The sequence below is a fragment of the Phascolarctos cinereus genome, unplaced genomic scaffold (assembly GCF_003287225.1).
Source record: "Phascolarctos cinereus isolate Bilbo 61053 unplaced genomic scaffold, phaCin_HiC Scaffold_4;HRSCAF=312, whole genome shotgun sequence".
NCBI classification, from domain to species: Eukaryota; Metazoa; Chordata; class Mammalia; order Diprotodontia; family Phascolarctidae; genus Phascolarctos; species Phascolarctos cinereus.
In genome coordinates this window covers 674,224,518-674,248,256 of record NW_027555847.1, presented here as the reverse complement: position 1 = coordinate 674,248,256, position 23,739 = coordinate 674,224,518, and the positions used below count along the sequence as shown (strand labels likewise).

Genomic DNA, 23,739 nt, shown 5'->3' with positions numbered 1-23,739 from the left:
TGGTTCTAGGACCTCAGGACACTTTTCCTTGATGATTTCCTGAAAGATGCTATGTAGGCTCTTTTTTTCATCATGATTTTCAGGTAGACCAATAACTTAAATTGTCTCTCCTGGATCAGCTGTTTTACCAATGAGGTATTTTATGTTTTCATCTATTTTTTCATTCTTTTGTTTGACTGATTCTCTCTCTCTCATAGAGTCATCAGCTTCCACTTGCCCGATTCTAATTTGTAACAAATTGTTTTCTTCTATTAGATTTTGTACCTCCTTTTCCATTTGGCCCATTTTATTTTTAAAGGAATTCTCCTCAGTGAGTTTTTGTGTCTCCTTTTCTTTTTGGCCAATTCTGCTTTTTAAGGAGTTGTTTTCTTCAGTTAATTTTTATCCTTCTTAGTCCAAGCTTTTGACTCTTGCATACCTCTCATTTCTTTTCCCAATTTTTCTTCTACCTCTCTTATTTGGCTTTTAAAGTCCTTCTTGAGCTCTTCCAAGAAGGCTTTTGGGGCTTCAGACCAGTTCACATTCCTTTTTGAGTTTCAGATGTGGGTTTGTTGACAATGTTGTTCTCTTCAGAATTTCTGCCTTGATCTTCACTGTTCCCATAATAAGAATCTATAGTACATTTCTTTTTGCTCATAGTGTTTGCTTATTTCCTGGCCTTTAAAAAGATTGAGCTCTCCTGCTGGGAAGCAAGGGGCACTGACCCAAGCTTCTTGTGTTGGGAGCCCAGGGCCTGGTCACTGGCTTTGTGTGCTGGGGCCTCTGATGCTGGCAGCTGGAGGCTGTAGGGTTCTGGCAGCTTACCTGGTGTTGGGCTGGAATCAGTAACACTGGAATATTAGGAGTAGTATTGGGTAGTTTGGTCCCTGGAGGTTGCCTACTCACCTGGGTCTTTCCTTTAGCTTTCTTTGGCTCCTTTCAGATGGATATTTAGCTGCTGTGGGATGTTTCTCTACCTGGGGCACTTCCCAAAGTTTTGTAAGGCACTGGTTCCCCTGCTCCTACTCAGGCACTCGGGGGTCCTGGTGTTGGTGCTTGCCTGCTCTACCACCTGGGGTTCAGGATCTCCCCCTGGTATGCTGAGGTGGGGCTTTCCACTAGCTTGCTGGAATGCCCACCATTCTGTACTGCTCTCCCTCCCTCAGGGCAAGAGGGGCCTTTCCCCTTAATCCCTCAAGCTACCTGGGCTACCAGACTGCTGCACCCCATCTTTCTGCTGGTTTAGCTGTTCAATTTTTCCTGGGGCGATATTTTCTGGGCTTTCAGAAGTTAATAAGAGATGATGAGAGCAACTTACTTCTTACTCCGCCACTGTGGCTCCTGGAAGCGGATCCTCCCCCCATCCCATTTTAGAGGAGAAAAATAAGACACAGGGAAGGAGACACAGCCATTAAGTATCAGAGCGAGGCTTTGAATCAAGGTTGTCTGGCTATATAAACCAAAGGTCTTCCCATTATACCAGCTCCTCTAGAACCAATTTTCCACATAAGATAATGTTATCATTTTTCATGGCACCAGAAAAAGTTGAGATTTAGAACTACCCTTTATGCTGAAAGGCATCAGAGGGATCCATGCATGACTAGAACGATTTAATATGTTTGTGAGATTTTCTAATGTTAACAATTGTTCCTGAACCAGCACTAACAACCAATATCCCTGACAGTCTGAGGAAACAGTTTAATGATGATTCAACAGGACTTAAAAAGACTGACAACAATTTCCTTCAAGCCTGTGAAAAACAATTTGAAGCAACAAAAGGCCTCATTTCTCAAACATATAGAGAATTGAATCAAATTTATAAAAATAAGAGCCATTCCCTAATTGATACATGATCAAAAGATATGATCAGTTTTCAGACGAAGTAATCAAAATCATAGCCATATAAAAATACTCTAACTCACTACTGATTGGAGAAATGCAAATTCAAACAATTCTGAGGTACTTCCTCATATCTATTAGATTGACAAATGTTAAGAGGGCATATGGGAAAAATGAGACATTAATGCACTATTGGTGGAGTTATAAACTGATTCAACCATTCTGTAGAGCAACTTAGAATTATGCCAAAAGGGCTATAAAACCATGCCTACCCTTTGACCTAGCAATACCACTACTAGGTCTATATCCTGAAAAGGAAAAGGACCTATATGTTCAAAAATATTTATAGCAGTTCTTTTTGGAGGGCAAAGAATTAGAAATTGAGGGGATGCCCATCAATGGGGGAATGGCTAAACAAGTTGTAGTATGAGATTATGAGGGAATACTACTGTACTATAAGAAATGATGATCAGGATGCTTTCACAATAACCTAGCGAGACTTGTACGGGCTGATGCAAAGTAAAATGAACTGTACACAAAGTAACACCAATATTGTAAGATGATTAGCTGTGAATAACCTAGCTATTCTCAGCAATACAACAAATCCAAGACAACTCTGAAGGACTTAGGATGAAAAATGCTGTCTATCCCCAGAGAAAGAACTGATCATGTCTGAATACAGATTGAAGCATCCTTTTTTTTACTTTATTTTTCTTGAGTTTTTTTGTTTATGTTTTTCTTTCACAACATGACTATTATGGATATGTTTTACATACCTACATGTGTACAACCTATAATGAATTGCTTGCCTTCTCAATGTAGGGTGGGGATGGAGAGGGAAGAGAGAGGAGAATCTGGAATTCAAAGTTTTAAAAACTAATGTTTAAAATTGTCTTTACATGTAACTAGGGGAAAATAAAATAGTAAATACAAGCTAAAAACAAACAAAAAAATAAAACACAAAAACAATTTCCTTCAGGCCTGTGCTCTTTTAATCTGTGGGTTTTGGTCATACTGAGGTTAATGTGGCTCAGAATCAAAGAAGAATCCTAATTGCAGATGCCTCAATGAGCCATTCAAACACAAATGGCGGGCTACAACTACAGTGTCCCATGCACAACATGCTGGCAATAAACAATAACATCAAAGATTGAAAAAAAAAAAAAGGAGGTTAAGTGGCTCATATAACATGAGGTGTAAAAAGCAAAATTCATCTGGAAGATCAAAAGAGATCTAGAATCTCAAGGGAAATAATGGAGCAAAATATAAATGAAGGAAGCAGGCATCCTATTACCAGACCTCAAATTATTATAAAGTAGTAATCACCAAATTACTTGGTATTAGTTTAGAAAAAAATAGAACCGACGAATGGATCAGACTAGATAAGCAAAAACCAGAAACACTCAAAAACAGTTCAATGTTTGATAAACCTAAGAAAATAAAATACTGGAAAGAGGACTCCCTTTTTTGTCAAACTGCTGAGAAAACAAAAGAAGTTTGGGAGAAATTAATTTTAGACCAACATCATGTCATATAAACCACAATAAGCTAAAAATATCTCTGTAAACAGAATATGAAAGGTCAAGAAGGCACAATAAAAAAGAAACTTAGAGAACAAAATCAGGAAATTGTCACAACTATGGTTGAGAGAGAATACTTAATAAGTGAGACAAATCATAAAAGATAAAATTTACAGTTTTGACAACAGAAAATTTTAAACCTTTTGCATGAAAAAAATAAAGATATAAATACTAAAGAAAAAAAGTGGTAAAAATATTTGCATCAAATGTCACTCACAAAATTCCAATATCAAAATATATAGGAAACCAAAATATTTAACACTAAGAACTGTACCCCAAAGCATAGTGGTCCAAGTATCTGAATAGTTTTCAAAAGGAAAGCTAGAATTTTAAATAATTCCGACACTTTACCTCATACCACGCAAGCTGGCAAAAAAATGAAAAAAAGATGGATACAATTCAGGAGGAGCTACAGGAAGGTAAGTACATTGATACACAATAGAGCTGAGAAACTGTTCAGCTGTTCTGGATATCAATTTGGAATTACACAGAAAAAGCGTCTAAACTCTCCTTGCCATATGATCCAGCAATCCCAACACTGAGATAATGATAACAACAGTAAGAAGAAGATGCACTTAGATAATGCTTTAAGGTTTCCAAAGAGCTTTATAAACATCATATCATTTGATTCTCACAACCCTGTAAGGTAGGCACTATAATCATTCTCATTTTATATTGGTAAAGGAAGACCCAAGGCCCAAAAAGAGCAACCCTAAATGAAACAGTCTAATTACAGATTACAGAATATTTATTGTCTGAGAAAAAAACTTGCAGGGGAAAGAAGATCCTTCGAGGGAAAGAGTTCTCAGCTGCTCAAAGAGCAGGGGGAAAAGGGTGAGATAACAGAGCTTCTAGAGCCTTCCAAGCAGGAAGGGAAGTTTAAGGGGAGTGGGATGTCTATAGACACAATAAGCCAAGATGTTTTAGAAAGTCCAGAGCAAAGTCTTGAGCCTGCAGCTGCCGCTCAAAGCTGTCCTTGAGCTGGTCTGGGGTTTCTGGCAGCTCCAGATTCAGCTAGAGTTCACTTGCAAAAGATCCCTGGTATGTCAAGCAGCCAAGCCTCAGAAATCCTTCTAACTGGCTGGTTGTCGTGTAACTCCATTGTCCTACTCCCCTGTGAAGAAGGGATGTTCTAACCTACAGTATGGTCATTAAAAAGCCCATGTTCACAATAAATAAACTAAGGCTGAGAAACACAAAATGATCTGCCCAGGGGCACAAAGCTAAGTGTATGAGGCAGAACTTGAATTTAGATCTTCCTGATTTCAAGACTAGCAATCAATCAATAAACATTTATTAAGCTCCTACTAATGTGCCAGGCACTGTGCTAAATGCAAGAGATACAAAAAGGAGGAAAAAAGTCACTGCCCTCAAGGAGCTTAAAATTTAATAGTGGAGACAACAAGCAAACAAATATACACAAAGCAAACTATATGCAGGATAAACAGGAAATAATTAACAGAAGCATTCATTGAAAATTAATTAGGTAGAATGAAGAGGTGTTAGGAAAAGCTTCCTGTAAAGGATGTCAGGAAGGTTAGCAGTCAGAGCAGAGGGACAGTGGTCCAGGCATGAGGAAAAGCCAGAAAGAAGGCCCAAAGCCAAGAGAAGAATGTCTTGTTCATGGAACAGTTGTGAAGCTAGTGTCACTGGATCAAAGAATACATGTTGGGGCATAAGGTGTAAGAAGACTGGAAGGATAGGCAGGGGCTAGGTTAGGAAAGGCTTCGAATGCCAAACACAGCATTTTGCATTAGATTCTGGAGGCAACAGGCAGCCACTGGAGTTTACTGAGTAGGAGGGTGACATGATGGGATCATGTCACTTTTGTGGTTTTAGTGGCTGAGCAATGGAGAATGGACTGGAGTGTGGAGAGACTTAAAGCAGGCAGAGGAGAAAAAGAGGTAGCATTTTCAAGAGATGTTGCAATACTGAAATCAACAGGCCTTGGATTCAAGATTTCAGGATGATTCCTAGGTTGCAAGCCTGAGGGACTGGGAGGATGGTGGTAACCTCAACAGTAATAGGGAACGTTGGCAGGGGATGAGTTGGGGGGGATTTCAGGGGGAAAGACAATAAGTTCTAGTTTGGACATAACTGAGTTTAAGATGTCTACTGGAAATCCAGTTTGAGAGGTCCAAAAGGCAGTTAGAGATTCAAGATTAAAGATCAGCAGAGAGCTTGAGACAGAAAAGGCAGATTTGAGAATCATCAGCATAGAGATGGTCATTAAATTCATGGCAGCTGATGAGACCACCAAATGAAGTGGTATTGAAGGAGAAGAAGACCCAAGAAAGACACCTACAGTTAGAAGTCGTGATCTGGATGAGGATCCAGCAAAGAAGCCTGAGGAAGAAAGGTCAGAGAGGCAGGAGACCCAGGAGAAAGTGGCATCCCAAAAACCTAGAGAGAAGACAGTATCAAGGAAGAGAGAGTGATCAACACTATCAAAGGCTGCAGAGTGGACAAGAAGAATTAGGATTGGGGGGCAGCTAGGTGGCGCAGTGGATAAGAGCACCAGCCCTGAAGTCAGGAGGACCTGAGTTCAAATCCAGCCTCAGACCAAACACTTGACACTTACTAGCTGTGTGACCCTGGGCAAGTCACTTAACCCCAACTGCCTTTAAAAAAATAATAATAATAGTTAGGATTGAGAAAAAGACATTGGATTTGGCAACGAAGAGATCACTGGTAACTTTGGAGAGAACAACTTCGGTGGAATGATTAAAAGCCAGATTTGTAAGAGGAGGGAAAGCAGAGGCACCTATTGTGGCTGGCCTTTTCAAGGAGTTTAGCTACGAAGGGTACAAGAGATATAGGATGGTGATAGCCCAGAGGTGCAGAATAAAACATTTTTAGACTTGACCAATGTGTAAACTTGTTCTGCTTAACTAAATACACTTTTCTTACAAGGGAAGGCTTTTATTTTGAGATGGAGAGCTGTGTGTGCACGCTCCCACTCTCACTCTTCTGTGTCTGCAGGAGATGGGGGTGGGGGGGTACTAATGAGTAATGCCAAAAGTAGAAAAGAATATCAAAGAAATGTTAGAAAAATACCCTGAAGAGAACAGAGGGAAGTTTAGACAAGGATAAAGACAAGTAGGGCAGCGTGTCAGTACTATCATGTTAAACTTAACATATACTTCAAAGAGAAGTCAAACTCCTAAGTAACTGAAAAACAATGAAAGTAGAAGACAGCAGAACATGAAACATAACTACTGGACTTTTGGCCAGGATGGCTGCCTGAACTGGAGGCAGATCACTGTGCTGGGCATCTTCAGAACCCTCAAGTTCACACCAGACCTTATTAGGTCTTACTATGATCAATAAATCCAATAAGAAATTATACTAAATAACTTCTTCTATCCCAGAATCGGTCAGTCAGATCCCCAAAAGCTAAAGGAAAGGGGTCCTCTAACAAAACCAGCACCAGTGCCAGATAGCTTCTGTGTCAGGAGGTGGCCAGAGCAGGGAGTTCCTCAAAGAAAGCCCCAGGGTGGTGACCTTGGCATCAACATGAGGTCTCCTCAGCCATTAGAGTAGTCTCTGATGACTTCATTCTCCAAACCTCAAAGATCCAGAGGGACCAAAGCCTAGAAAGTGGAGATAAGTGAAGGCACCCAGGTGACTCAGGGTTGGTCAGACCAAACAGGGCTGGTCACCCTCATTCAAAGGTGCAGCACAGGACAGAGCCAGGAACTAAAGCTGGAAAGATGAGTGAAATCAAAGAAAATATCAACTCATACAAAAAACTGCTGAAAATCTAGAGCTCCCCCAAAAGAAGAGAACAACTCAATAACAATTGTAAGCAGAGACTCAAAAGGAAAAAATAGGCTTTCCAAAAAATGGATTTTCCACAACTCCATGGCTACTTAGAAGAAATTAAGCAAGATATTTAAAAAATAAAATAAAAGCTCTAGAGAGAAAAAAACAGGGGATAGCTTAGAACAGAAAATGCTAAACCTCACCTAGTTATGAGACTCCTCAAAAATTATAACAGACCAATCAGAAATCAAGAACTCCATAAGACAGAAAGAAATATTAGAACAATAGTTTTGAAGCTAAATTATTTCGTGAGGTGCTGGAACAAAAGTGATCTCCAGCAGAGAGATAGTCAACCCCTACAAAAACATTAGATACTCTTAACTTTTTAAAGCACCCCTGAAACCACAAGATAAAAGTCAGAAAGGTGCTAGTGCTCACCTTCCAAACTCTCCTGGGCATCAGGAGAAAGGCCTCCATGATGCAGCTGGTCATGCAGAAACTGGATGATGGAATAAGCAAGGCGCTTCTTGTCCTCCATCTTTATGGCTCTGAAGAGGGATCTTGTGATTTTCAAGATCTGTGGATTAGATCAAGTCATAAAATTATTGATGAAAAGAAATTATATGATTGCTATAATTCTTGCATGTTCCCTCTTTCTCATTTCTTGCATGTTCTCTGGCATTTTCCAGATTGATGGGGGGCGGGAAGTTGGGGATACGCACACACACCTTAATACCTTAATTTAAACTAAGATTTCTGAAATGTAGCTTCAACATTAAAAACTCCTAAATACCCTTCTTCAAAGGGTCAAAGAAAACCTCAGTCATTGATCTATCATTAACAACGGTCACTGTCATCGTTCAACTTCTCTACTGATGTACTCCTGCCAAATGGGTCTACTACAAATGCCCTACATTCTGACTGGAGACAACATGTACATAAATTGGTACACACAAGAAACGTACAGAATAAATGAGATGAGAGTAACCTTAAGTGCAGGGGCTGTTTTTACTTTATTTTTGTAACTCCAATGCCTAGCACACAGTAATAAGCACTTTAAAAATGCTTGTCAATTAGCTTCTCTGACACTTTTCTACTCCTTTCAATGGTGTACAGGACAGCTAAGTAGTACAGTGAATATAGCATTTGGCCTGGAGTCAGAAAGACCAGAGTTCAAATCCCGCCTCAGACACACTAGCTGTATGATCCTAGGCAAGCCACTTAACATCTGCTTTGGCTTCTTCAACTATAAAAGTGGGGATCAGAATAGCACCTACCTCTCAGAGTTGTTGTGAAGATTAAAAGAAAAAATATTTGTAAAAAACTTAGTACAGTATCTGGCACACAGCAAGTACCTCATAACTGGCTGCTCCCTTTTCCCTTCTAAGTGCCTGCTCTCTCTCAGCTCCTTTATAAAGCCTCATCCACCTCATATCCACGAAGTGTAGGGAGTCCTAAACCCTCTTCTACAGTCATGATTTCTTTCTTTTTTTTTTTTGCTTGTCAGAAATGTCATTTATTACAGAAGTCAGAAGAGTGATCCCCAAGGACAGTCACTGTGGGGGGAGAGAGGAGATCGGGCTTCCAACACTGATTGGAGGGCAGGGATTCAAGGCTGGGGGAAATTGGGGAGGGGGTACCCACGTGCCCCAGCCCCATCTAATGCCTCGAGATAGAGAGGTCCCCCTGCCTGCCAAGCCTCTCTCCTGTTTCCAGCTTCCGGAGGTGGCTGGGGAGAGGATGTAGTGTGACTGGGTCAGGCTTTGGGCTGAGGCTGGGGGGGAGGGGGAGGAAGGGTCCCCCCCCTTTCACAGGCACTCACAACATACAGTCATGATTTCATTTGCTCTCATTGTTTCAAATATTTTTTATGTAGGTGATTCCTAAATCTACATACCTAACAATAATCCTACTCCTGACCCCAGCCCTACATTGCTAACTGTCTCCTTAACATCCCTACCTAGACATTCTGTCAGCGTCCCAAACTCAGCATATTCAAAATACAATAAACAAACTTCCTCTCCTATTCAAACTTCCCAATTTCTGTTCATACAGATGTTGGTTGAATTGGGCACCACCATGATGTCCATGACTCACGCTCTTAATCTGAGCCATCTTTGACTACTTCCTTTCTCACATCCCCAAAAGCAACCAAGTGCCAAGTCTTGTGACTTCCACCTCTAATATCCAATATTATTGGCTTCTTTCATCTTTCCACCCACATGGAAACCAGCATCACTTCCAGCTTGGGCTATTGTAACAGCCTCCTTACTGGTGTCCCTGCTTCTAGCTTGTCCGTTCTCCAGGGAGTTGCGCCAGCAATCTGAAGACACAAACCTGACCACATCACTGCCCCTGCTCAATAATCTTTAGCAGCTCTGTACTTCATTTAGAAAAGAATATAAACTTTTCACTCTGGTATTTAAGACTTTCCATAGTCTGAGCCCAAACTACTTTTCTAGACCTACTTCATGTTACTGTCCTTGATGACGCCTATATTCCACTCCAGCAACTGAGTTCTAGGAACTGAACATGCTATCTCTTCTTTGTATGCTTTCATACATGCCATCCCTGGAGCCTAAAAAAATACTATTTCCTCATCCCCACATCCCAAAATCTTTATCTTCAAAATATGACTTCAGATACCACTTCTTCCATGATGTCTTCCCTAATTCTCCCAGTTAGTCTCCTCTCTCTCCATAAATTATCTTGTATTTTACTCTCAATTTGTACAACATTTTCCCCAGGAAGATATAAATTCCTTAAAGGAAAACACTGTCTTGTTTTTTTATCTTTATTTCTGAAAGGTCTAACAGAGTGACTTGATATTAGGAACTTAACAGATAGTTATCAAATTGGAATAACTGCTTACATTTGTAAGCTGTTTTGAAGTTGAAAAATTGCTTTGATATGCGTTCAATCATTCTATATGCAAAACAATAAATACTACGTATGTGGTAGGAAAGGCAAGAATTGTTAACCCACCTTTACAGATGGGAAAATGGAGGATCCAAGAGGTAAAGCAACTGCCAGGAAGTCAAAGAGCTGGGACAAGTACCCAACCTCCCGATACATTGGATAGATCATCCTGAGCCGAGCAAGAGTCAGGAGACCTAAGTTCTAGTCACAGCTATGTCATTAATTACCAGTATAACCTGAAGCAAGTCATTTTACCTTAATTTCCTCAGCTGGAAAATGAGGGGGGAGAGTAGGATATTACAGCAGAACTAGGCGATCTCTTAAACTCCTTTCCAGCTCTGAAACTCTACCTATTAACCCAGTACTTTCTATACTATAATAGGCTGCTTCATAGCATTTCTGCAGGAGCAACTATGGTATCAGAAAAACACACACACACACACACACACACACACACACATACACACACAGAATTTAGAGTCAAAAGACTTGGGGGCAAACCCCAGCTCTTGCACTGCTACTTGACCGTGGGCCAGTCAGATAACTCCCTCAAACTGAGGGAAGGAGGGAGGAATTTATGCCTACTGTGCCAGTCACTGTGCTAAGTTCTTTACAAATATTATCTCACCTGTGCTATTATTATCATCTCCCTTTTACAGTTGGGAACACTGAGGCAGAGGTTAAGTGACTTGCCCAGTATCATACTATGTCACATTTGAACCCAGGTCTTCCTGACTCCAGGCCCAGGGATCTCTCCACTCGTAGTATGTGCCACCATACTACCTACATTTTAGGACTGTTGTTATATTTTATGCCTCTTGATAAAAATGTACTTTCTGAAGGACAATTTACCGTAGTATCTACTGTGTTCAACAAGATACAATTCCCAAGGAACTCTACAAATTGCTTGCTGATACTATTAGGAAAAAGTTTTATAATAATCTGAGACTGGGATCAGGGAATGGCTAAACAAATTGTGGTAGTACGGGAATGTAATGGAATATTACTGTTTGTAAGAAATGCTAAATATAATGAACACAGAGAAAACATCTACGTGAGTTAAGAATGAAGTAAGCAGGGGCAGCTAAGTGGCACAGTGGATAGAGTACCAGCCCTGAAGTCAGGAGGAGCTGAGTTCAAATCTGACCTCAGACCAAACACTTGACACTTACTAGCTGTGTGACCCTGGGCAAGTCACTTAACCCCAATTGCCTAAAAATGTTTAAAAAAATTTAAAAAAAAAACGAAGTAGAGACAAGAAAATAATATACACAACAGCTGATGCAATAATGCAAAGAGAAAGACCACAATAAAAACATCAAACATGAACGCTGCAGAATTATGAAGATCGAGGATGCCTTAAAAGAAGAGATAAGGGAAAACACACCCCTCCCATGCTTTGCAAAGGCTGGACGTCCCTGAGCATGATACACTGCAAATATGTTCAGACTTTTCAATGTGTTGATCAATTTTGTCACTTTTTAAAAAAATTGTTAGATGGGAGGGGAGGAGAATTATTCAAGGAAATCCTAAGGATGCATAAAAAAGGTTTCAACAAAAACTTATTTTTATAAATAAGTTGAAGTTGGGGATTTAATTTTTATAAATAAGGCATATTAATAAGTATCTTTTTTTTTTTAGCTGAATAGACATAGCGGAAAGCACAGACCTCGAGACTCATAAGAGGCCTGGGATCCAATCTTGCCTTTGATCATGTGTAGCCACGGGCAAGTCATTTAACCTCGATGAAGCTCAGTTTCCTGATGTGGAAAATGCGGATAATAAAAACTCACTCGGTCTTTGCAGGATGAGGTACAGAAAATACTTTTCAACCCTTGCAGCCCTATATAAATGCTACTGTTATTTTATAAAAGCTTGTCTACACCAGATCAAAAGAACTTTGTACCCAGGAAAGACCTTACCCAGTGAAGTCTTTTAAAGAGCTAACACGTCAGCCAAAACTTCCTTTCTGGACACTCCTCCAGAGGCTTGCGTGAACTTTCCAAGGTGACAAGACAGAATCCTAGCTATACTGAGTCAAAGTTTCACATCAGCCAAGCTGCCAAAGCAGCACCGAGCCTTGGCACTTCAAACAGGGGAGGCCGCATGAGAGGACTTATGTCCTCTCCAACACAATCCCAGCACTAAGGAGAATGAAGACTAACAGGACCCACTGTATTAAATGTTTTGTGAGCAGTGGTAACCGGGAAAAGTTTAATTCAATTCAATTTATAAATGTGTTGAATGCTTGCTAGATACAAGGTACTGTGATAGGGATGAGGACTACTAAGACAAAAATGAAAAATTCTCTCAAGGAATTTATATCCTACTGGTCAAGAATATTACCATACACTGAGATAAAATACAAGGTAGGAAGTAAAAGGGACAAAAGAAAGATTAGAAAAAATTGTCCCAGAAATGTCGAAGGGAGAGAGAAAGAAAAAGCAGGAAAGTATGCCAATACTTGGTAAAAAAGGACCGCACTGCCTCTAAATAAAGTTCAAACTCTTATGGCAGTCATTTAAGGTCCTCTCCACAAAGTGGTAATGTGCCTTTTTTTCCAGCCTTTTATCTCACTGGGTCCCCACAGAGCAAAAGATCCTTTGTTGTTGTTGAATCACTGAGGAGTGTCTCTCCGTGACCCCATGGATGCCAGGACCTCCTACCTTCCACTGTCTCCCAAAGTCTATTCAAGCTCATGTTCACAGTTTCTATAACACTATCTATCCACCTCATCTTCTGCCATCTGCTTCTCCTTTTGCCTTCAATCTTTCCCAACACGAGGGTCTTTTCTAATGAATCCTGGCCAAAGTAGTCAAGCTTCAGCATCTGTTCTTCTAATGAGCAGTCCAATTTGCTCTCCTTGCTGTCCAAGGTATTCAAGTCTTCTCCGGCATCACAATTTTCTCCAGTACCACAATTTGAAGACATTAATACTGCAGTGCTCAGCTTTCCTTAGTCCAACTCTCACAGTCATCCTTACATTATTACTGGAAAAACCATAGCTTTCACCATATGGACCTCTGTCGACAAGGTGATGTCTCTGCTTTTTACTATACCGTCCAGATTTGTCATGGCTTTCCTTCCAAGGAGCAAGCATTGTTTAATTTCACAGATGCAGTTGCCTTCTGCAGTGATATCTGAGTCCAAGAATGTAAAAATCTGACACTGCTTCCATTTCTCCACCCTCTATTTGCCAGGAAGTGATGGAACTTATTGCCATGATCTCAGATTTTTTTAACGTTAAGCTTCTTCAAGTCAGCGTTTACACTTTCCTCTTTCACCTTCATCAAAAGGCTTAATTCCTCTTTCACTTTCTGCCACCAGACTGGTATTGTCTGCATATCTGAGATTACTGATATTTCTCCTAACAGCTTTAATTCCAGCTTTTGATTCATCCAGCCTGGCATTTCACATGATATGCTCCACGTATATATTAAATAAATAAGGTGACAATATACAGTCTTGTCATACTTCTTTCCCAATCTTAAACCAATCGGTTGTTCCATGTTTGGTTCTAAACGTTGCTTCTTGACCTACATACAAGGTTCCTCAGGTGACAAGTAAGATGATCCGGTTTTCCCATCTCTTCGAGAACTTGCCACATTTGTTATGATCCACACAGTCAAAGGCTTTAGTGTTGTCAATGAAGCAGAAGTAGATGTTTTTCTGGGGCTCCCTTGCTTTCTCCATCATGCAGTGAATGCTGGCAATTTGGTCTCTAGTTCCTCAGCTTCTTTGAAAACCAGCCTGCATTTCCGGTAACTCCTGGTTCCCATATTGCTGAAGCCCAGCTTGCAGAATCTTAAACATAACCTTGCTGGCCTGAGACATGAGCACAGTTGTTTGGTAATATGAACATTTTTTGGCAGTGCCCTTCTTTAGGATTGGGATATAAATGTATCTTTTACAATCCTGTGGCCACTGTTGAGATTTCCAAATTTGTTGGCATATTGAGTGCTGTACTTTAAATAGCATCATCTTTTAGGATTTTAAATAGCTGGAATTCCATCACCTCCAATAGCCTTATTGTCACCAATGCTCCCTAAGGCCCACTTGACTTCATTCTCCAGAATGTACATCTGTATATTCTTTCCACCTCTTCTGTTAGGGAATCATTCTAGTCCTCTCTAGTCAATCCACTCTCCTTCTCCCCAAAGCAGCTCATCTCTCCTTAAGCTTCCCACAGCACTCCCTTCCCTCACCCTCTCTCTGCCAAGCATCTCAACTCATACTTCACCAAAAAAGTTAAGGCCATTCATGAGAACTCAATCTTCTCCTGCCTCATCTTGAACTACTCAGAAATCTTCCTTTCCTATCTCTAATTTCACTGAGGTCTGAGAGAAGGAAATGCCCTTCCCCTCACCAATACCAATGCTTTTATATGCACATTTGATTCCATTTTCCACAGACTACCCCATCAGCATCATTCTCTACTCTTTCACCTTAAATTTCTCCATGTCTCTTTCCCTGATGCCTACCAACAAACCTCATCCTTGAAAAACCAGCAAATGGTCCCTTGCATCACATCCCTCTGACAAAGGTCAGATATCTGATACATAAAGAATCAATACAAATACATAAGACCAAAATCATTCCCCAGTGGACAAAAGGGCAATGGATATTAACAAATGGTTCTTCAGCATTTAGCAAGTGTTTGGCATATAACAGATGTTTAATAAATGTTTATCAACTGATTCAAAAATTAATTCCAAACTATTAGCAACTGTATGAAAAACTGCTCCAAATCCCTAATGATAACTCACACTCAACAAACTGGAAAAAAATGAAAAAAGACTGAAACAGAAAATGTTGAAGAGGTTGTGAAGAGACAAGACACACTGATACACTGTTTATGGAACTGTGAATTGATTCAGCCAAGTTACTCATCTATAAAAAAGGCAATTTCTCGTCTTTGTATAATAACTATAATTGAAGCTAAAAATGTTTGGGGTTTTTTTCCTGATTAGATTGTGCTGTCCTACCCAGCATTTCTACAAATTTTAGATTAAGTTCTAGAAAACAATTTGGAATTATGCTAAGAAAATGACTATAGTGTCCATACTTTTTATTTGACCCAGAGGTCACCTAAGCAGCCAATGATAAGTAGTAGAAGCTGCCCCACTGGGAACCCAACTGGAACCGGCCAGTTGGACAACACAGCTCCCTCTCTCCTTCCTTCCTTCTTTCCCTTCCCTCTGTTCACATAGGGTATCATACCCTTACTTGAAGGTGCTCTGCTCAAAGGAATGTAAATTTTGATCACTGAAACTTCAAGATATCTTGGGGTTTATAGGCTAGACTTCCTTCTTAAGGACCATGCCTTAAACCCAAATCACTCTGCCTCTTGTACACGGGCCAACAATAGGCCCCAGGTCAAGCCTCACTTGGTCATTGTTTGGGCCCTGATTGGCTCAGAATAAATGTAAATAGTAACTGTTTCTGTTTTGGCCAGAAACCCTGAGGGTCTTCCTCTTCCAGATTGATTTTTTTTTTTTGACTAGGTAAAAGAGGCCATTTTCTGCCTCATTTCTTACCTAGCCTTAATCAGTGAATGGGCATTGCCTCAGTCAAACTGAGACCTATTAAAGACCTTAACTTAAAAAGGCCACTATATCCAAGGCCATCTCCAGTCGTCCTCATCTATATCTTGCCATTAGACCCACATGGCTCTGGAGAGGCTGGAGACTTTGCACAGCTCTCCCTCACCTAAATCCAATTCACTTGCATGTCTCAGCATCACCTCCCTGATGTCACCACCTTCTTAGAGAATGAAGGACCAACAACAACAAAAAACAGCCAATGATAAGAAGAAAGGTCTTAGAGGCACCAAAATATTTAGAGTAACCCTTTTCATGGTAGTAAAGAACTGGAAACAAGCCCACCAATAGGGGAACGTTTAAATTGTGGTACACGAATGTAATGTGGTTTAAAAAAAAAAGGCAAAAAACAATGAATCTGAAAAATACAGAGAGATCTGGCATCAGACTGTTAGTATGGTGGCTCTTTGTGACCTAGGGTAAGGAAAATGAGAAAAATGGCAAAATCACATGGATCCACTGGTGGATAAACAGACCCTCAGATGTTATTCATGATTATATAGGAAAGGGAGTTCGCTTTAAAACTAGATTTCCAATTTACTAACTGACCTTTCTTGATGCTCTTTATCAGATCTTATTCACTTTTAAGCACTGCAAAACATTTCAGGAAAAACAAAACTGGCAGAAAGTGATGCATGTTACTCTTGCCAAATCCTCAGCGTGTGTATGTGTTGTGATTTGTTACCTTAACCTAACCTCATTTCCGTACCCTTTCAGAAGTCAAAGGATGTCTTTTTTAATCCTCAAGATTTTGACTTGTTCCTCCTTCAAACTTCAATTATTAGTCTGAAATATATGTGAAATGTAATCAAGCATTATTTCTTGGAAATAGAGGTTGAGTGTTATGAAATTCTTGTTCTGTAGAACTATGTGGTAAAAAGAAAATTCCAGAAGGAATGGCTTTTCATTATTCACACAGTGAAATCCTGCTCTAGGTAACACCAGACTTAACAGTGAAATGTGGAACTAACAAGTCACACTGCCATATGCTCGTTGGCATCTGGCATTGTCTTTAGCTACATTCCTTCAGAACTAAAAGGGGACTGTTTTCAGCTGAGCCATGAATGATCACTGGGAAATGCTTGCATTGCTCTGCAAGAAAACTTGGACTTGGATTTTTGTTAACAGCTTGTAAATTAAAAATGTGCTCCTCCGTACAGTAAAGTACACTACTATTTAATAAATGACGCTGTGTAACAATAAATAACTTTGTTCCCTTTAAAAAAAATAGAGAAGTCTGGGAAGATTTATATGGACTGAAGCAAAGTAAGCAGAACCAGGAAAGATACATACACAAAGTCTGCAACCAAAACAGAAAGAACAACAAAACTGAAATTGAATGATGCAAAATTACAGCAACTAAAGTTGGCCTCAAAGAACAGACATGAGAAGGCACGACCTCCTCCCAACCTGTTTTCTTGTAGGTAAAGGACTATAGGTGTCATACTGTATCTGTCATACTTGGTTGATGTATTGGTTAGCTTTGCTCAATGTTTTCTTCTTTTTAGTCTTTCTTATAAGGCATGGCCATCTGGGAGGGAACAGATATATTGGGAAATGTAGGAGACATAAAAGAGACAGAAACAGAGACAGACAGCAATAAAAAAAATTTAAGGTAGAGGGGCAGGTAGGTGGATAGAGCACCAGACCTGAAGTCAGGAGGACCTGAGTTCAAATCCGGCCTCAGACACAAGTCACTCAATCTCAACTGCCTCACCAAAAAAAAAAAAAATTTAAGGCAGGAAAACATACAGTAAATATTTTTACCCAAAATGATGAAAATAAAACATTTTAGCACTTTAAAAGGGTACTGGTGAAAACTTATTACAGCACTTAACCCTAAGTTTTTGTAGAGCATGGAAATGGAGCACAAGCCTTGGCAAGTTCCACTAAGAAGGAAATACTTCAAAAATACCCAGTGCCCAACTGCATACCTATCATCCAGTGGTCAAACTGCCTAAGTCTGGAGAGGCTCGATACCAGAATGGATTTTTTTTTTGTCAATGAAACTCATGAAATCATCTAATACCTTAATTTACCCCGTATATTCATAGTTGTTTGAATATTTTCTCCACCTTTAGAATGGGAACTCCTTGAGGGCAGGCCGGTTTTGCCCTTTTTTGTATTCCCTATGCTTAGCACAGTACCTCGAACATAGTAAGTAGTCAATAAATGTTTGTTGACTTAAAAATGAGTGGAAAGGTTACAATCTATGTTGGAAAAGGGAAAACCCATGTCAATGAAATCAATCTTTTGAAGTAAACAGAATTTAAAGGAGGAAATTTCAGTATCTAGAAACTTCAACTTATGAGGTCCCTTTATGTTACACTTCACTCTTTGATAATAATGGATAAATGAGCCATAAGTGGATATATCTACACACAAATTCATGCATGACCTACAATATGAATTTGTAAAATACCTAGGAATTAAATTTGAACCCTGGGGCTCTATTTACTACTTGTATAACCTTAGGCAAGTAAGCTAACTTCTCTGGGTCTGTTTTTTCACCTGTAAAATGAGGTGGCTAGATAATCTCTGAGGCTTCTTCCAGCTTTAAATTCTGTGATCTTCAGATGCAGGATTCTACAGAAATGTAAGAAGATACTGTTCTAACTTAAACTGCTGCTAGGTACAGATGGCTAGTGACATGATACAATACTATTGCAGAACCCAGTGTGTGCTATATAGAAAGGGAAGACACTACCCATTTACAACTTTTTAAATTCTGCTTTACTCAACAACTAGCTAAAAAGCAGAAAATGTGACTGTTGCCAATAGTAGCGGAGGAGGAAGTCTTTTAACAGGGTCTAGAGGGAATGAAAAATAGGAAATTCCCTTCCTTCCAGTTTTGTCATGGAAAGAGAAATCTAAAGCTCCTTATGGGAGAAGCTTTCTTCCTGGAGAAACCAAGAACTATGGGAAAGTTAAATAGTTTCGATTAAGATGGCCAACACTTCATTCAGCTCATTCAGGTTCAAAACCTTGGAATCTTCTGTTCCTCACCATCCAATTACTTGCCAAATCCTAACAGTAGCAATCCTCTCCACTACTCACCAACATTGTTCCAGCCCTGATCTCTTCTCCCCTAAATTATTATGATAGCCTCCTATCATTTCCCTTCTCCCTGCCTCTCCTCTTCCATACATTCTCTACACAGGTGCCAAAGCAGTACTTCTAATTTCGCAAATCTGAACACATCACCTCTCTGACTGAAAACCTGCAGTGATTCCCTACTGCCTTTCACTGGCTATCAAGGCCCTGCACAGTTCAAATCCTACTTTTCCAGCTCTTTTCAAATTACTCCCATTTATGTACTCTCTATTCTAGCTAAATTAAATTAAAAACCACCCTCCTTTCATTGTACTCTCTCCAGCTGTTATGCATTTGCTCATGACATCCCTTATGTCTGAAATGGAATGCCTCCACAATGCCACCTGTCAAGATCCTTCCCTTCTTTTAAGTCACAACTCAGAGGTCATCTCCTTGGCAAAACCTTCCCTGGGAACTGCCGGGAGAGTTGTTTCTTCCCTCTCTCAAACTCCTTAAGTTTCTCTACTTGAACCCTTCTATGCATCTTCTTTTAATTGATTTCTTGTTCCAACTTGTGCCATAATTAAACTTATTTAATATAATTATTAAATTTACAATTTCCTTGAGGAGAGAAGCTTTATCATCTGACAAATATCATCAGTGCTTAATAAATGCTCCTTGAATCAAAAAACAGGTTTTGGAACAGATATATCCTGTTCACAAACATAGCTAAGCTATTGCTACAAGGGGTATAAACCCTAGTGTAGCACTGTGGTAAGAATACTGAATTTAAAAGTTGGATATCTCTAGTTCCTGTCTTAGCTCTGCCTCTAACATAAGCTACAAGACAGTAGGCTAAGCCCCAGGTTCCTTCGTGGTGAAATGAGGATAACACTTGCACCACTGAGCTAACAGGTAGTCGGGAGGTGTGTGCACATGTAAAAGGCTACATTGAGTAATAGTAATGATGAAAGACTGGAAACAGAACTAAAAAAAAATTTATGAAAGTTTCTTCTGCTTCCAATATGTTTATCTGGGTAGGTGTTCCACAATGTAAAATACCAGCAAATCGTCAGGAAAGGAAGAAACCCTTTTGGTGAGTTAACTGAACTTATCTCCTCTGGAAATGCCAGTAGAAGATACTCATGGGGAGAAGCGAGAGGGAAGAGAGGAAACAAACCCCAAGACTATGTAATTCCATCTTCTGTTCATCACCAGATCCTCTGAGTAACACATGCCCCCTAACAGGTTACATCTATCATTCTGGTTGAGGATTTTACAAAATTACAAACCTTCAAAGCTAGTGGAAAGCTATCAAGAACAGGCATGGCTAGGAAATGGAGCCAGTCCAAGAGTCAGAGCAAAGGGAAGGGGCAGTGAGCAGTGGGAGGTTATGTCACCTTTTCACAAAATTTTTGATGAGTGTATTTCAACATAATTAGTGGTTCTTTTGTAAAATGTTATTCTGAGAAGGGGTCCATGCTGTCACCAGACTGCCAAAGCAGGATATGACAGAAAAACAGGCAAGAACGCCTGAGCTAGAGCAAGAAACAGGAGATAAACAGTTCCAATGTTAGACTGGCATCCATGAAGGCCTCTAGTTCACTGGGTGGATCCTTTATCAAAAGACACAGACAAGAATTACCACATGGAACAAAAAGACATGAATGATTTGCAACTGGCAAAAAGACACGAGTGCCTACATTGGTTAAATCACAAATGTGTGACTGCTGTTTATAATCATGAACGAGAGATTTCAATAGAGTTGTATAAAATCAATCTTCCTAAAAAGTGAACTTTAGGACCTTAAACATCTACACCACTAAGCATACATCTCCTAGTCTCACTAACATTAACATGTTCATTCCAGATGTCATTTTTTTTTAAAGTTTACTTCCTTTTTTGGGGGGTGAGGCAACTGGGGTTAAGTGACTTGCCCAGAGTCACACAGCTAGTGAGTGTTACGCATCTGAGGTTACATTTGAACTCAGGTCCTCCAGACTCCAGGGCCAGTGCTCTATCCACTACCTCCCAGATGTCATTTTTAAAAAGAAGAATTAATGTTAACTCCTAGGAAAGCAGTTTATAGAGCTGGAAAGGACTTTAGAGAGGTCATCCAATCCAACTTCTAAAGACAAGGAAACTTGAGACCCAAAGTCCCAAGTCTCTTAATAGCATATCTAAAGATATACTGTAAGTCAGTGACAGAGGCAGCATCTGAACCACATTCTCCTCACTCATAGTACAAGGCCCTTTTCCTTTCCTCGAAGTTTGCCTCTCCCTGCGAGAGCTAAGGTGCAACTTTCTGGCCATTATTAGTTAAAAAAATAAAAAAAGTGGAGGTGGGGGGGCACAGCAGTCTCAAGGAAAGTCCTCAAGATACATATTATCTGTATGTAATATGCTCACTATATTTTTGTTTGCTATTATTTCCATTTAATCTTTACGGTTATCTAAACTTTGATTCTTCCTCAGCATTAAGTCAATGCTCTGCAAAACAGCAGATACTTTTCAAAATACCTGCAGGCAATTTTAAAATGGCTTCAGTGGTTCCCATAAAGCATCTAAACAGTTGCAATCAGTCAAACAGGAGAGCTTAGTGCAGACAATTCTCCCAGAAACATGCACTAAAAACCAAAAAGTTCTTTAGAGCCTGTGAACCTTTTTGTTTCTCTTAAGCCTTCAACCCAAGAACAGGAAATTTAAGGTTAAGGTAAAATTTATCAGACAAATTGCTGTTCTTGGAATCCTAGAGAAGGAAGGGTTTTTAAGAGATTCTCTCAATTTAGCCATTTCAACTTACAAACTGAAGAAATAAAAGTCTAGCTCAAAATCACACAGCTAGGACAGAACTTGGACTACAGTTCAGGCCTCCTAATGCCCTGGAGAAGGCTTCACAACTTTGGACAGGAATTAGCTCAAGGACTGTTACCTTCTATTTTCCAGGTGAGGAAAATGAAGTTTACTTTGACACATTCAGACAGCTGGAAGAGGCCAAGTCAGCACTCAACCTCAAGTGTTCTAGCTCCTCCAAGCTTTATGCATTACACGATGCTGTTGCACAGACTACAAAGAGGCAGGAGATAGCAAAGTAGACTGGAGAGCTACCAGGATCACCTGGTTTTGGGATGGGGTCAAGAACTATATTTGGAGTCAGACCTGAATTCAAATCCTAATGCTCAGGAGTTTATTGCCTGTGTGGTCTCAATTTTATCATTTGAAAAATGAGAGGTGGGGCAGCTAGGTGGTACAATAGATAGAGCACTGGTCCTGAAGTCAGGAGGCCCTGAGTTCAAATCCGCCCTCAGACCAAACACTTGACACTTACTAGCTGTGTAACCCTGGGCAAGTCACTTAACCTCAATTGCCAAAAAAAAAAGAAAAAGAAAAATGAGAGGGTTGGACTAGATCTCTAAAGGTTCTAAATCCATGATACTCCACGATCTCTGAGAGCTTCTGCGACTTTAAAGTTCTGTTATAACTCCATGAGAACATAACTTTAGGGGCAGCTAGGTGGTGCAGTGGATAGAGCACTAGCCTTGGAGTCAGAAGGACTCGAGTTCAAATCAAAGTCACTTAACTCTGACTACTTGAAGAAAAAAAAAAAGGAATACATAATTCCTCTGTTTCTTTTGGAAACAAACCAATGTCTCTTCCATGCCTGTCCCTCAGCCAGTCAAAAGTTCAAAAGGACAGTAAAACCTGCTGACTTAAGACTCCCATTCCACTTAGACCCTTCTTGATTTGCGCTTCACCTGTCATAGACAACCAATCCCCAGTCAACAGTCCTAACTCCCCCTCCCACAGCTCCCCTAAATGAACAACAGCAGGTTCAGTGTGGTAGTTGTGTTAGAAATACGCTGGACGTAGAGCTAAAGCAGCTTTAGAGGTCTGGCTCTACCACTTACCGGCTAAGTGACCCCTGGTAACACACTTCATGTCTCTGAGTCTCCGTGTCCTCAAGTGCCCAATGGGGGCAGTTATCCCCTCCTACCTCACAGGGGTGCTATGAGCACCCAGTGAGATAACACGCCTGCACAGGCTTACAAGCACGACACAAATCCCAGTCCCAAACGGTTAAGACCATCATCTCAGGAAGGGCTTTTTAAACGCGAATGAGACCTAAGATGGAAAAGAGCCCTCAGAATCCTAAGACTTAGGATTAAGCACCAGAGATCTAATAATTAATAGCCGCATGACCTTGGGCAAGTCTATTCCTCTCCCTGTGCCTCAGTTTCCTCAACTAACGCTACGAATGGCAGTTCTGGCCCTACCCACTTCATAGGAGAGCACTGAGTGCAGGGGCAGGACCTTCGGACTGGCGGGTCCGAGGTGCCAGGTTCGAACGCAGGCTCGGCGGCTCCCTCCTCCCGGGGGAAGCCTGGACAAGCCCCTTAGGCTCTCTGGCCTCGGTCTCCTCCGCTGTGAAAGAAGGGGGTTAGCGTGGAGCCCCCCAAGGTCCCCTCCACTGTCCAGGAAGGCTCTGGGGAAAGGGGAGCAATGAGCCCTTCCTCAGTGCTCTGGCTCTCCCCTGACTCCGCCGCTCCGGGGTCCTGCAGAGGCTGCGGCTTCTCCACTGCCTTCCACCGGAGAAGCCGAAGCCTGGGCCGGAACCCGGGCCTCCCCACGCCGGCCGCCCGCCCGCCCGCTCGCCTCGGGGAGCCAGCAGAGAAGACGGGCGGGGGAGCGCGGGCACAGGCGCAGAGCTTCGGGGCCCACAGTTGAGGAGGAAGGGCGTCCCGGCCTCCCGCTCCCTCAGCTCCACGACGGCCGCCGGCGCCGCAGCCGCCACTCACCTTAACAAGCTCCCGAGCCTCCGACTCCGACTCCGCTCCTGCGCCTGCGCCGACGCCTGCTCACCTCGTCGGCCGTCCCGCCTCTTCCCCTCTACCATGGCGATGGCGCGGAGGCAGTGCCCGGCTCCGCCCCCTCGCTGTTCTCGCGGGCCTCCGCCGAATCACCTGCGGCGCAGGCGCCAATGACGACGAGCCCTAGAGAATACCGGGGCTGTAGTAGTTGAGCAC

The 23,739-nt window shown here is 41.1% G+C and overlaps 1 protein-coding gene across 6 annotated transcripts in view; it reads right to left on the bottom strand.

The window, feature by feature from the left end:
• Positions 1-23,739, bottom strand: part of SGTA (small glutamine rich tetratricopeptide repeat co-chaperone alpha) — a 50,612-nt gene extending 26,873 nt beyond the window's left edge. For 2 of the 6 annotated variants that reach the window (XM_021008922.2, XM_021008923.2), the window contains exons 1-2: positions 22,990-23,012; positions 7,602-7,740 (exon numbers count right to left, since the gene is read on the bottom strand). In XM_021008922.2, the coding sequence (XP_020864581.1) occupies positions 7,602-7,740; positions 22,990-22,998 (148 nt within the window). In that variant the 5' untranslated portion in view covers positions 22,999-23,012. The other 4 variants (XM_021008920.2, XM_078154099.1, XM_021008921.2 and 1 more) reach the window with 4 other exon arrangements.